Source organism: Aspergillus karnatakaensis (genome assembly GCF_047715665.1).
Source record: "Aspergillus karnatakaensis strain CBS 102800 unplaced genomic scaffold BJY04scaffold_37, whole genome shotgun sequence".
Classification (NCBI taxonomy): Eukaryota; Fungi; Ascomycota; class Eurotiomycetes; order Eurotiales; family Aspergillaceae; genus Aspergillus; species Aspergillus karnatakaensis.
This window is the reverse complement of record NW_027395749.1, coordinates 49,019-62,776: the sequence shown is the minus strand read 5'-3', so window position 1 is coordinate 62,776 and position 13,758 is coordinate 49,019. Positions and strand designations below refer to the sequence as shown.

General features: G+C 52.1%; 5 protein-coding genes across 5 annotated transcripts; 3 read left to right on the top strand and 2 right to left on the bottom strand.

Moving 5' to 3' along the window:
• Positions 1-814: 814 nt before the first annotated feature.
• On the bottom strand, positions 815-2,158 carry BJY04DRAFT_220064 (LysM peptidoglycan-binding domain-containing protein; the record flags this gene model as incomplete). Its single annotated transcript, XM_073716767.1, has 2 exons — positions 815-1,894; positions 1,943-2,158. The coding sequence occupies 2 exons, from the start codon at positions 2,156-2,158 to the stop codon at positions 815-817; spliced, it is 1,296 nt and encodes a 431-aa protein (XP_073569282.1).
• A 387-nt stretch (positions 2,159-2,545) lies between these two features.
• Positions 2,546-3,505, top strand: BJY04DRAFT_220063 (uncharacterized protein; the record flags this gene model as incomplete). The annotated part of the gene is made up of 1 exon (XM_073716766.1): positions 2,546-3,505. One exon carries the CDS (start codon positions 2,546-2,548, stop codon positions 3,503-3,505), a length of 960 nt encoding a protein of 319 aa, XP_073569281.1.
• Positions 3,506-3,847: 342 nt separating this feature from the next.
• Positions 3,848-4,639, bottom strand: BJY04DRAFT_220062 (uncharacterized protein; the record flags this gene model as incomplete). Its single annotated transcript, XM_073716765.1, has 1 exon — positions 3,848-4,639. One exon carries the CDS (start codon positions 4,637-4,639, stop codon positions 3,848-3,850), a length of 792 nt encoding a protein of 263 aa, XP_073569280.1.
• A 1,382-nt stretch (positions 4,640-6,021) lies between these two features.
• Positions 6,022-9,669, top strand: BJY04DRAFT_220061 (putative class V chitinase; the record flags this gene model as incomplete). Its single annotated transcript, XM_073716764.1, has 1 exon — positions 6,022-9,669. The coding sequence occupies one exon, from the start codon at positions 6,022-6,024 to the stop codon at positions 9,667-9,669; it is 3,648 nt and encodes a 1,215-aa protein (XP_073569279.1).
• A 1,331-nt stretch (positions 9,670-11,000) lies between these two features.
• Positions 11,001-12,629, top strand: BJY04DRAFT_193486 (inorganic pyrophosphatase). Its single transcript, XM_073711921.1, has 4 exons — positions 11,001-11,332; positions 11,390-11,861; positions 11,916-11,977; positions 12,029-12,629. Exons 1-4 carry the CDS (start codon positions 11,192-11,194, stop codon positions 12,359-12,361), a joined length of 1,008 nt encoding a protein of 335 aa, XP_073569278.1. The 5' UTR covers positions 11,001-11,191; the 3' UTR covers positions 12,362-12,629.
• The last annotated feature ends 1,129 nt before the right edge of the window (positions 12,630-13,758 follow it).

Here is a 13,758-nt window from a genome sequence, read left to right as displayed (position 1 = left end):
AAAGGACAGCGTACCTACGCTCTCAGGTCTCGGTTTACCCTTGGTGTCCATCTCTAGTGTATGGGAGAGGAAGGCTTCAGAACTAGGACATAGATTGATACAGCTCCAGCCTCTTGGTCGATATTAATACTTGACGGTGCTTGACCGAGAATAAGAAGAGACTAGGAATCGGGCAAGGCTTGCAGCTTGTAATCGTGGTTTTCGACGGTCAGAAAGCTGCAGTGCGACAGTGATTTGTCTTCTTATTTGCTGGGATCCATCAGCTCATGGGCACGATCCCGTGCTACGCAGGTAAGAGGCGGGGATTATTCTGACGAGCAGCAGTAGATGAATACTATAACTCTCGTAAAACATCAAAGGGGTGGAGAAGTCGCAAATACTAAGCACCTGAAAGTTCTCTGAGAGCATTCTGCAGACTTTCCTGCAAGAGCATCTTATTTGAGAAGTTTCTTAGGGCATGCACGCCTCAGGTAGGGGTGAAATATTATTTCTATATCCAGTATTAGTATAGCAACGGAAGCAAGTTGGCTTACTCTGTCAGAATGCATAGTTTCTTCAGATATGAATATCATTTCATCACATCGTCTAGATACAGTATGCGGCCAGCCACTGTCATTCAACTGTCATCAGAACAGCTTGAACCTTAGCTGCGCCTTGCAGTGGTGTGGATGTGCCGAAAGAGCAGCGACGGTACTTTAAGTTGATCTCTTTGGCATCGGACTATGCTGACCATCTACCGTTCAAAGTCAATAGGCCTTGTTGCATTTGCTCAGCGCGGAGAGAGACCTCATAATATCAATCAACCCGCTCATGTCTACACAGCAATACAAACAAAATATCTCTCCCACAAGCTCGTACATGAGCTTCCGACCAAAGGATTCCACCGACTAAACTGCGCCGCCGTGATCCCGTACTGTTGTTGGATTGACCAACAGCTATCCCCTGCCTTGACCTGGTAGTACCGTCTACAGGTGCTAATGATCCCCGGCATAGGCTGGTGGAGCTCTGTCGCAACGCAGTAATAGTACCCAGTAAGAAGACCATTGCAGTTTGATCCTACAGCTGGGTTCCATCGTTGAAAGAGACTAAGCAGATTGATATACGGGTACTTTTGCTGCGCGATAGTCTGACAGGTATCGCCTGCTTGCGCTTTGTAAAATGCAGTGCAGGTTCCGACTATGCCGGGCTGCGTGGGGGAGGGTCCTGTCCCGGTTGTTGTAGGGGGTGGCGCGGTGGTGGTAGTCGGGTTTGGGGCGTGGCCGACTATACTTACGCAAACGTATGCGTTAGCCCAGATACCGCCGCAGGAAGTGCCGACGGTTGGATTCCATCTTGTGAACTGAGCAAGGGTGATGCTGTAAGAAGCCGTGATGGTCGAGCAGGTCTCCCCTTGCCTCACGAAATGGAAAGCATCGCAGTCGTCAACCATTCCGGGCTGAATCGGAAGCGGCGTCTCAATGCCATTGGGAGGAGCGGTTGGGTCAGGAGGTGTGCTTGTCGTTGTTGGTGAACCGGGGTTATGGCCGAGGATGCTAACACACACGTAGGCATCGGCCCAGATACCACCGCAAGTACTGCCCACGGTTGGGTTCCAGGCTGTAAACTGGGCGAGGGTGATTCCATAGGCAGCAGTGATGGTCGTGCAGGTCTCCCCCCGCTCCACAAAGTGGAAGTCATCACAGTTGTCGACCATGCCTGGTTGAATGGGAAGGGGGGTTTCGATTCCATTGGAGGGAGGCGCTGTAGAGGTGGGCTCCGTCGAAGTGGAGGTTGGGTTGGTGGTAGGAACTGAAGTGGTCCTTGATGTGGTGGTTGGACTGGGTTCGTCAAAGGCCTCAACGCAATAGGAGAAGCCTTCTTTGAAGTTCCCACAGTCAGCTGTGACCGATGGGTTCTACCAGATGGTTAGCATAATAATCAATCTGGAAGCTGGAGGAATTACCCAGCGGATGAAATCATCTATCGAGATGAAATTCTGATCGAGGACTTCTGGGCAAGAAGCGGTGCCGTCATTGTCCCACCACCACGAGCAGTACTCGCTCGTGTTGGGATCATATGGCAGATTGGGGGTTGGGGAGTTCAGAAGTTGGATGATTGGGCTTGCGACGGATGGGGCCGCAAAGCATGCAAGCACAAAGGCTGTCGTAAAGGAATGCATGGCAGAGAGATGAATCCAGATAGATGGGTAGGGTAGAGGATCCTTTATGTATCCATAGTTTATTTGAAGGCCAACCTGGACGGCGTTTGTGAGGTAGCATGCATGCTTGGGAAGGAGGTCAACCTGGTCCCGCACATTAATATCAAGAATCTCCACACGGACGAACCTTTCCGGGCGTTCATTTCCCTAAATAAGAGCGGAGTTATATACTAGTCAGTTACCCTCGGTTAGGTAAGGTAAGGAACGCTCCATGCAATGTTCTTCCCACGCCTCCAGCTCTCAGCTTTGCGCCCTCTTTGCAGGCTCCCATCCCGCCTCCCATCCCGCCTCCCATCCCGCCTCCCATCCCGCCCCTATCGCCCTTTCTTCCGGAATCATACCTCTAGCATGGATTCCGACTTGTCTTCTGAATGGTCTTCTGATCTTCCTCTCCCCCCCGAAAAGTACGGCCCCGACACCCGCCCTCAGGAAGGCCACGACTTAGCCATCCCGTTCCTCTATACCCCTCTGCCAGATGAGCTACCAACCGGTGTCCACAAAGATCTCTTACTGCTGTACGCTGCCTATGTGGGGAACATTGATCGCTACGTCCGGCTTCGCGATCCCAACCACTTTATCAGATACGAGTTTGATTGTGTCATCCGGGGCATCTACCATGACACCATGTTCGCCAAATGGTGGTCTCTCCAACCAGACCATCCCGATTGCGGAGGCTACCTACTGGATGCACCTGGCAACATGTCGCACATCAGGCAGGCCATTCACGCTCGGTATATCATGAACAACGACCTATCACACATTGAGAACGAACCCGATGAGGATTGCCTCCCGTATCTGATCTGGTATCCGCACATTGCTGATCGCTCGACTTACGAAGAACTCGCCCGTCGTAGACCAGCAATGAAGGCACAAGCGGCTCGTGCATGCATGGTGGCCAACTACAGGGAGAGCTATGATCGTATCAATCCCACTCCGGACTGGTTCTTGGTCGACCAGGCAGAGAAGCTTGCAGACACCAGGCCTTACTATTTAGAGGACTTGCAACGACGGGCCGAGCAAATGGGAATCGATGTCACCGAGTATCCCGACATGGACGACCGGTGGAAAATCATCGAAGATCGGTTCTTGATAAACTGGCGACCAATCATCCTTCCGGCTCAGGCAACGCCCGAGCAGATGGCGGATGACTCTGAGTGTTTTCGAAATTACCATGGCTATGGGGTGGATTTGACCATGTTGGAATTATACGTTTGTTCATCAGATGAAGTCAAGAGGCAGAGCAATGGAGACGCCTTGGTTCTCACAAGTCTATACCAACAAGCGTCTCGTACTAGGGGATCAGCCTGATTTTCCGTATCTCTTGGTTGAAAGAATGGATTCCTACTTTTACTTTCTTGAAATACAAGGACTTTGACAGGCGGCTTCATCTGTTCCCATCAAAACACTGGGATCCATGGATGTAACTCCACCAGCAAAAGTCCGCTCACAGTGGCCTCTCAATTCCTCAGCTTCAATCTCTCCTTTAGTAGTCGGTCGGTCTCTGCGTACAGATAAAAGAGATCGGTATCGAAGTTACACTACTAGGCCTCAAGCAGTCGAACAAATCGGCTTTTCCTGTTTCTACTTCTTGAAGTACATGCCCCTCCCCTACCTTGTCTCCTTGTCATCTTCATCCTCTTCCTCCATCGATCACCCTATGGGGCAAGCCCTCCCCCCATTCTGTGCTTTCCAGACACTCCGATACCGTTGCAAAGTGCTGCGGTGATTCCGTCGGTTTTGGTCGCCATCTTTGACATACTGAGCCTGCTTGATTTGGAACCATTTTTGCAAGCTCTTTCTGTCCGTCGAGCCGCTAGAGGAGGCGCGCAATGTCTCAGGTATATCCAACAGTTCAAACACTGTCCCAGCCCGAGTAACCTTTTTCATCTTCCATGTGATGGGTCGCCGCCCCTCCTTCTTTGCCTCCTTCTCCAGCCACTCCTTCAAGCGGCCATCCCAGTCTGCCTGCCGCGTGTGCAAAACCCCCTCGAGCGCGTTGTTCAGCTGCTGCAGCAACAGTTTATCTTCATTCTTGGTGAGATCCAAGGCTTGGATCCCGCGTCTGTTGTTCTCCTGTAGTATCCTCATCATGTTGTGCCATTTGCCACTACCGGGCAGGATTATGTTATTGTAGTAGACGCCTGTCAGTCTCATGGTTTCGAGACGTTTAGCGGTAGCGTCGACGGCCGGCGAGAGGGAGGGTGGGTTGAGCACATTCGCGGCATCTGGGTTATTGTTGACCACTCGCACAAACTCATTGAAGTCGCTCTGCGCATTTGGGGATGCTGGGACGAGTAGCCTCACATTGACGCCTCTACTGGCTGCTACCACGGCGAGGCGGTTGGAGTACCAGAGCCAAACACGCTCGAACCCGCCGCGGATGGCGTACGAGATGACGCATGTCACAAGGCAAAAAAGGAATAGAAAACGAGGAAGCTTCATTGTGGCAGAGGGGGGTATTCAGTGAAAGCGAGGGTTCTGTTTTGTAGCAGTCACCCCCTTCTGCTTGACCTGCGTATCGGGGGAGCTTGGGATTGCAAACAGTTGAACGCCCTCCGTGTCTCTAGTGTAATTCCCTTCCATTTTACCTTATCGGCCTACTCATTGCCTTGTTCATTTCCCCCTCTTTCCTCCAAGCCCACATGTCTTCCGAGGAGGACCCAGACCGGGTTAGCAGACTGATTCGGACGATGGTCTGGCCCGGGAGTAACGGCACAGGTTGATTGCTCTCGATATTGATCGGCCACAATCGGGTGGAAGCAATAGACGAGTTTGACCACACCCCTAGTGCGAGCAGTGCATGTGAATGATATGCGAATGATACCCTACGGAAATCAGTTACACCGGGCCTATTAGGGAATCGTTAGAGACGGCGTGGTTTATTGTGCTCATTAAAATGACAGTGCAGGGCTTGATTAACAGATGAAGTTCCATCTTGGCACCATGGTGGTGCTATTCAACTACGGCGGCATCTGATAGAAGATAGGATTACGGCGACGCCATATGAATGCTCTATAATAATATTTCGGTGAGCACCTGCATTAGTACCACTGGGCAGCATTAGGGCTAGCCGCTTCAGGGGACCGGAGAACTTGGCGGCTGAGTCTAGATAGGGCCATCCTGGACATCCAATTCTTCCTGCAGGTGCCCAGAGCAGAAGAAAAGAGGGGTAATGACCTTGTCTCGGAGGTAATATATCTTATAGAGCGGATCATTCCTTTAGGCATTGCAATGATAGGCCACGGACATAGGCTCGCCACTTGACTACTAGCTACTTTATTCTCCCCTGGCATTAGTGCAGGCAGTGCTGGCCAGTTAAGTACCACAAACTGCGCCATCTCATCTCGGTGTTCGCAGACATCGCTTCCGTGCACGGACAGGGTTTTCTTGTGGCCTGGAGGGGACATTGCTAGAGTAGCAACCGTAAAATTGCGTTCCTGGGCATTCTTTAGCTAGCATTCAGCATCGCAGCATGTCTCCTTGTCCTATCGAGCTTTGATTCCTGGAAAGAAGAGGGGAGCTTGTCTCCTTGAGATGCTTATGTACCGCTGTTCCTTTCACTACATAGCCGCTAGGCAGCTTAAACTAAACATATTGAGCTTTTTGGATCAGAATCTTCGCCGAGTAAGGCCGGGTGAACGATGAAGTTGACTCGTGTCTTTGCCTTGTTCTTTGCATCTTTGATAGCTTCCGCCTCTTCTCAATCAAGCCCATTCGATCCATGTCCGGCACAATGCAGCATCGCCGGTCCCAATCCCTCCAACTGGACCTACCTTCACGGAGAAAGGGCCTTGCGCCGGTGTGAAGAGACTACCGTATTCGATATGGCTCTTTACACCCCGGTGAATGGCTCTGACAACCACGTTACCTTCCGGGCCTGCAAGGCAGTTCAGGCCGACACCACTCAGGATATTGAGTTCTCGGTGACCCCGTTCATGTCTGGCTTGCCGGAGCGTCGGAGTGTTGCTCTTGCATCGAACACCGGTTGTATCATTGATGACCAGGATGTCACCAGCAATACCACCGATATTCGATTCGTCAGCGGTAAACCGAGTGGCAGCGGTGGCGGAAGTGAAACCGAAGGCAACAGTGGTTCCAAGAACATCGTCTCAGCTGCTACTGCCGTGCTTGAACACATGATATCATTGACATCGGGCTGCAGCCGTCCCACCGTCTTGTTTGCAAACTCTGGCAAGGCCGTGGTCGGCTTGTATATTGGCCGTGAAGTCCACAAACCGAGCGCTGCTAAGGTTGTTCGCACTTTCATCGAGGCTATTCATACTAGTCCTCCAGACCAGGTTGCCGCTGCTCAGAAATGCGGCGACGATGGGGGGGACTACCCGAACACGTGGGTTATGGGCATATATGCTGACCCCCATGGCGACATCGCGAGTGCGCAGGAGGCTGTCCGGTCTTGGAACGACGCTCGGTGCGTCTCTGGTTTCGAGAACGAGGAAGTATGGAAAGACACAGAGCTAAACCTGCTCAAGGCAGTGCAGATCCCTCAAGTCAAGGCTCTTGAGTCAGGCCTCCAGCAATCTGGAAGCACCGAGGAGCAGCTGCAGGAAGGCCCGGACCTGCACCGCCGGGCAGAGTGCAGAGCTATTCAGGCGGCGAAGAACGATGGCTGTATAAGCCTCGCCCAGCGATGTGGCATTTCACGGACCCAGCTGGCAAACTACAACAAAAACGTGGAGAATTTCTGCGACACTCTGCAGGCAGATCAGTGGATTTGTTGCTCTGCTGGGGATCTGCCCGACTTCTCACCCAAGCCCAACCCTGACGGTTCTTGCGCAACATACACTATTAGCCCGGCGGAAATCTGCTACGATATTGCTGAAACCTATTATCTCACCCCTAAGAAGATTGAGGATCTTAACAAGAATACTTGGGGTTGGGCTGGCTGCGGTGACCTTCAGCCTGGTCAACGCATCTGCCTGAGCACAGGAGACCCTCCAATGCCAGCGGCCATCTCCAACGCAGTCTGTGGTCCTCAAAAGCCCGGCACCCTCCGGCCAACCGACGGCACCGAGCTCACGGACCTAAATCCCTGCCCGCTGAACGTCTGCTGCAACATCTGGGGCCAATGTGGCCTTACCCCCGACTTTTGCGTCGAAAACAAAGCAGACACCGGCGCCCCGGGGACATCCAAGCCCGGTGCCAACGGCTGCATTTCCAACTGCGGCATGGAGGTCGTCAAGAGTGACCCACCCTCGAGCTTCTCGCGGGTAGCATATTTCGAGGCCTGGAACAGGGACCGTAAATGTCTGCACATGGACGTGACGGACATCGACACGGACTGGTTCACGCACATCCATTTTGCCTTTGGCGACATTACGCCGGACTTCAAGGTCGATGTTGCTCCTGTTCAGGAGCAATTTGATAAGCTAAAGGCTATGGAGGGAGGCAGCATCAAGCGCATTCTCTCCTTTGGAGGATGGGCATTTTCAGTCGAGAGGCCGACATACACCATCTTTCGGGAGGGGGTTACGCCGGAGAATAGACTTAACTTTGCAAACAATGTTGTCAGTTTTATCAACGAGCATGGCCTTGAAGGTGTTGATTTTGACTGGGAGTACCCCGCTGCCCCTGACCTTCCAGACATCCCACCGGGCATTATCGAGGAAGGAAAGAACTACCTGGAGTTCCTGAAGCTTGTCAAAAGACGATTGCCCAACAAATCCGTCTCAATCGCTGCACCAGCGTCTTACTGGTACCTGAAGGGATACCCCATCGAAGAGATTGGCAAAGTCGTCGACTACATCATCTACATGACCTACGACCTCCACGGGCAATGGGACTACGGTAATAAGTGGTCAAGCGAGGGCTGCCCGGAGGGCAACTGCCTGCGATCCCACGTTAACAGCACCGAGACATACAATGCCCTGGCCATGGTCACCAAGGCCGGCGTGCCGTCCCGAAAGGTCTTCTGCGGGATCGCCAGTTATGGACGCAGCTTCAAGATGGCCAAGTCAGGCTGCACAGGGCCCCTCTGTAAGTTCACAGGGACCAACAAGGAATCCGATGCGGCCAAAGGAGTCTGCACAGACGAAGCTGGCTATATCGCTTCCGCGGAGATCCGGGAAATCATGGAGTTTGGAGTCGACTCGGAGTACACCAACATCACGACGGAGACTTGGCATGATGAGGGTTCAAATTCGGATATTCTAGTATACAATGGACTGGAATGGGTGGCGTGGATGTCAGACGCAACCAAGCTCAGTCGATCGGACTGGTACCAAGAGCTCGGATTTGGAGGCACGTCAGACTGGGCGGTTGATTTGGATCGGTATGGCGGGGCGGGGGGTGTTCCGGGGGCGGACGAAGAATCGGATTATGGAGATGACACACCGTTCGAGGCCTGCGATGAGGAAATATGGTACAATACCCTGGAAGAAGTGAGGCGTGATCTTGAAAACATCCCAGCTCGCTGCCGGAATGTTTATATCTCGGAGGTACTGCAAAAGATGCTGGATGCCGCGCTTGTCAAGTACCACGACGTGAACAACGGGTACGATGACAAATTCAACACCTACGCGCGGTACATGAAGAAGGCGGCACCCAAGTCGCTTGACACATTCATGCACTGGATAACTGGCCCGGGTCAGGAATACTTTGATTGCGACCTGGTCGATAGATTTGGCAACAGTAACCCGTATGACGGCCGTTGCCCCATTCCTTACCCCCGTGACGAGCTGGAGACGGGCTTCTACGAGCTCGAGTACACGCTCAGGGATGAGGGTGGGTTCTACACAGAATTGCTCAACGAGACGGGGCTCGATGAGGACGCGATTGAGTTCGGTGACAAAACACATGAAACCCCGTGCGACATTGGTTGGAACCGCCCGTGCCACCCGTATGAAGTTGATATCACAAACTGCCCGCTGGTGAGAAAGGATTTTGAGCCGCCCAACCCCAAGGACATTGTCGAAACAGCACTCGACGATGTGGCGGAGCTAGAAAGCGAGCTCATCAGCACCTCCCTGGAGATGGCCATCGGTAGCTGGGAGGGTGACGACGACGATGTCATCCAAGTCCTATCCATGCCAATCTTCATGATTATCCAAGCGGTCGAAGCGATGGCGGAAGCCAAAGAAATCGGCGAGGAGCTGGAAGAGGAGGAGCAGGAAAGACTCATACTAGGAATTATCTCCGCGGTCTTGTTTTTCCTTCCCTTTGGAGGAGTAGCCGCAGCCGCGGTAAATATGGGCCGACTTGCTCGCATCATCTCCATGGCTAGTCTCGCTGGTGAGGCTGGACTGGCTATGGTTGACATTATCAATGACCCACTAATGGCACCGCTGGTAATCTTAGACATGTTGTCCAAGCGCAACCTAAGAACGCCCAATGACTACCGAGATGCAGCGAATAGCCGGCGACAAATGTCTTCTGAGGGCTTGGGGAAATTGGGGGACGTGTTCAAGAGACATGATGATGTGTTGCAGGACATCCTGAAGACGTGCGCGAGGTAACTGCAAGAAAATGTGTGTATCTCGGTCTATTGCTCTTAGGCACTGTTTCGGAAAGAGGTTTTGAGGGGTTTTGTTGTACTAATTACACAGAATAAGAAGTATATACTATTTCTCCTTAGAAGTCCGAATCAGCCAGAAGTAGGCACTCGTACTTATTAGGACGGTAAATCTACCTGGCTATCAGATTTAGGGCTACGAGGCAGAGTGAAAGGTTGTTATCGGCAGACCCCAAGTCATCCCAGACCAGTCTTTGATCTATTAAACATACTTGGCAAGCTTATGTGGCTGTCTTGATAGAGCATGCGGTCTCACATCCTGGAATCATTGGCGAACACCGAAATGAGCCAAGAAGCTTTTATTGTTCCCCCAAGTAACGGTTCGACGGTACCGGGTACTGCTGGTAAAGCTAGGTCCAGGCTTTAGCAGATGATCCGGAAGAAACGGAATTGATAAAATACGACAGTTCGAGCCTTGAGCTGATTTAGCGTGGGTGGACCAGTGTCCCTAGATAGCAGGATTCTGTCAGTTTGCTGCACCCTGGCTGCCCCTGCGCCGATCGGTGACAGTGATGTTCTTTTGATGGCTTATGTGGCCTTACAAGATTCTACTCATAGTCATGCTATCTTCAAACCACCTCTATCGAACGATAAACAGGAGTAGTTAGGGTTACATTGAGCATGGACCACCGGAGTCGGGCAAAATACTCCGCTTCTCTCTCTAAGAGTGGAATGGGGTGACTCGGAATAGACCAAGACCTATTATTCTCTCGGGTCGCGCCCTCTCTGCTGCCTTGTTATATATTTTCAAGATGGCTACTACTTCCAACTGACCTCTACCAGATACTCCTAGGATATTGATCAATCAGCCATAGGGCTAGTTGGTCACCGTAGATCTATATAGCCAATGACTGGTACGAGTCCTACAATGGAGAAATCGGTAATTCTCGTACGATTAGCGAAGACTCGACTGGCACAGTCGTTCTCCTCAGTCAATCATGGCCTGTAGTCTATTTGGACCTACACAGCTACTGCGAACGCAAGGTATCAACAAAATCCAGCCTCTTTGGAGTCTCCTCTATTCTATCTCAGCTGGCGAGCAACCATCCCATTTCCGTATTCCCGCACGCTTGTTTGTTCTTTTCCTTCTTTCTCTCGTAGTGCTCACTGCTCATTCCTGCCATCGCCATCCTTGGCGTTCGGAGATAGCTCGATGCCAAGAGCGGGGCGGATGCATGCACGTGGGGGTGGCATGCACGTGGGCCTAACCAAGGCCTCTTATTCAACAACACCATCTTTCTAGAGCTTCAAGAGCTTCGACTAATCTATCAAAATGTAATTTGACTGCCTTGGCAGCCCACGGGGGAGGCAATCTGCGAGCTCGCAATCAGGAGATTGCTTTCCCTATATGTAGGGCTGTCGATCCGCTGCCTGTTGGGGGGTTTTCTCTCCTGTCGCATTGTCAAGCTTCCGCCTGCCGTTTGTTTCTGTAAGGATTGTTCAACTTCCTTGTTGATCTATTCAAGATGGTCGGAAAGAGCTTTGCCTGGGCTATGCTGCCCGCCCTTGCGGCCGCTGCTGCTCTCCAAAGCCGCGACACCAACGCCACCTCGGCGTTTGACCTTGACGAGCTAACCCTGAGGACCGTCGGTGGCCGCAACACTCTCGTGAGTACCCTAATCGATGACTGGTGTGATCATATCTAACACTAGCTCCTCAACCAGGACTGGCGCGTCTGGCTCGAGAAAAACGGCAAGCCCATCTCCTTCTGGCACGACGTCCCCCTCTACCCGGACACCTGCAACAAGCAGATTGTCAACTTCGTCGTCGAAATCCCACGCTGGCAAGACGGAAAGATCGAAATCAAGCGCGACGAGCCCCTAAACCCGATCTTCCACGACGACAAGGACGGAAAGCCGCGGTACGTCGAGAGCGTGTGGCCGCACAAGTCCTACCCGTTCCTCTACGGCTCGATTCCGCAGACGTGGGAGACGCCAAATGTGGAACATGATTTCACAAATGAGCTCGGTGACAATGACCCGATTGATTTGTTTGATATTGGGCAGGATATTGGGTATACCGGGCAGGTGAAGCAGGTCAAGATTCTTGGGGCTTTGGCGCCAAATGATGATGGAGAGACGGATTGGAAGGTTCTTGGGATTGATGTCAATGACCCCATTGCGGAATTGGTTGACAGTATGTCAATTCGCTCACCTCTTATGCTCTTGCATGTGGAAGCTAACAGAGCAGACTTCGAGGACGTCGAAAAGTACCGCCCGGGCCTGATCCAGTCCTACCGCGACTGGTTTACGGTGTGCACCTCCTCCCCAACTTCTACTTGAGGAATAACTGACAAGAAACAGTACTACAAAGTGGCCCGCGGCGACGATGTTATCCCCATCGTCGGCGAATCCTACGTCAACGCGACCTTCGCGACCTCCATCGTCGAAAAAGGCCACGAGTACTGGCTCGACCTGGTCAAGGGCAACGTCGACTCCAACGAGATCAACTACAACCAGACTTCGCGCCCCAGCATCACCCACAGTTTCATTCCCTCGCGCGAGGCCGTTCGTCGTCTGGATATCCCGGCCAAGTCGGATCCTAAGCCTGCGGCTGAGAGGCCGGCGAGGTTTGACCAGTGGTTCTACCTTGATGAGGAGTTCCAGCTCATTGAGACGAATGTTGTTGAGGAGTAAAGAGAGGAAAGAGAAAGGAGGGGTTTATGGGAGGCTGAAGTAATGTAATGCTTTGTGTGATAGACTGGCTGGCTGGTTGCATGCTGTATATAGACGGTGTGAAGGAATATTGACGTCCCAAGGATGATGCCGGCTGAGAGAGTAAGGCGACCTGCCTTTGTTGGTCCAGTACTTCTAGGTATAGAGGTGATGTTGCCCTGTACCTGAGGTGTGTATGCGCAAGAAGCTTCAGAACGACAAGCTCAAGCGGAAAGGTCGGCGGTATGTCCGTATACTTCGTTTCAGAGGCTTAGCTCAGTGTTACGAAATGAACAGCGGACATTAGAGCGGACACATGTTTGTGTAGAATGTCCGGATTTGTCTCGCGCTGGTGCAGGTAGGTACATCCGCGGCTTCTTCACCCTAGGTATAGAAAGAGTTAGTGTGGAGATTACATTTGCAGCTACTTCTCTCTTCATTATCACTGATATGCAATAGTCAACAGCAAAACAGCGAATAGAGTCCTGCCAATCAATACTTCACTCCCTCAGTATTCAGCGACCGCGTTGTCACGTGATCTTCACACGGGATAGTTGCAGGTTCAGAATGTTGACCTCTGCCATCAACACCACCACTCCCACCTATCCAAGGTCTTCCAAATCATTAAGCTATATCTCCTCCTTCAGATCCTCTTTATATATGGAGCGTATCACTACCCGTTCATCACAGACACAACTCACTCAGCCCATTTGTCAGCGTCTGCGCCATCGCCAAACGGAGTTTCTCAACTCCAGCCAAGCCATACTGAAGGCTTGTCCAAGGCAGAGAACCCTTTGATTTGATGAGTTCTCCACCAAGACGAGGCTGAGACGCCTCCGATCCGCCTGTCGACTGGCTCATATTTAGCCCCCAAATCAGACGCAGAATGGGGAATGGATCTCCGATATTGTGGAGATCATTCTCTTCTGGCGGAGCTTAGGCGCCCTGCAGCGTTGATTTCTTACTCGTCCAAGCGTGTTTGCGAGACTCAGAAATTGAAGCCAACAATAATTCATGTGTGTCTGGACCAGGGCCATCAAGCTTCGAGCAGAAGAGGATTTCCCCAGGCGTAACCTGAGGAGGTCAGTCTTCTGCGATGCACAATTGCTCCCGTAGGGTGTCATCGCTTGACCACCCGGCGATCCTGGTCGTTTGAGGATAAAACACGTTGGAAAGGCCTTACTGGCCGCCGCGGCCTACTCAGGCCTTGACGGAAATTGTAGGGATTTATTATTAGGGCACACTGCCACTCACGAGTCATGGATCAGGGTCAATTTCAACCGTCAGGTCGCGTCTCCACACCCTGCGCCTATCGTTCTTCAGCCTTCAGGCCTTCGGCCCCTAACTCTGCGAAGCATGGACTGATCCAACGTTTTCCT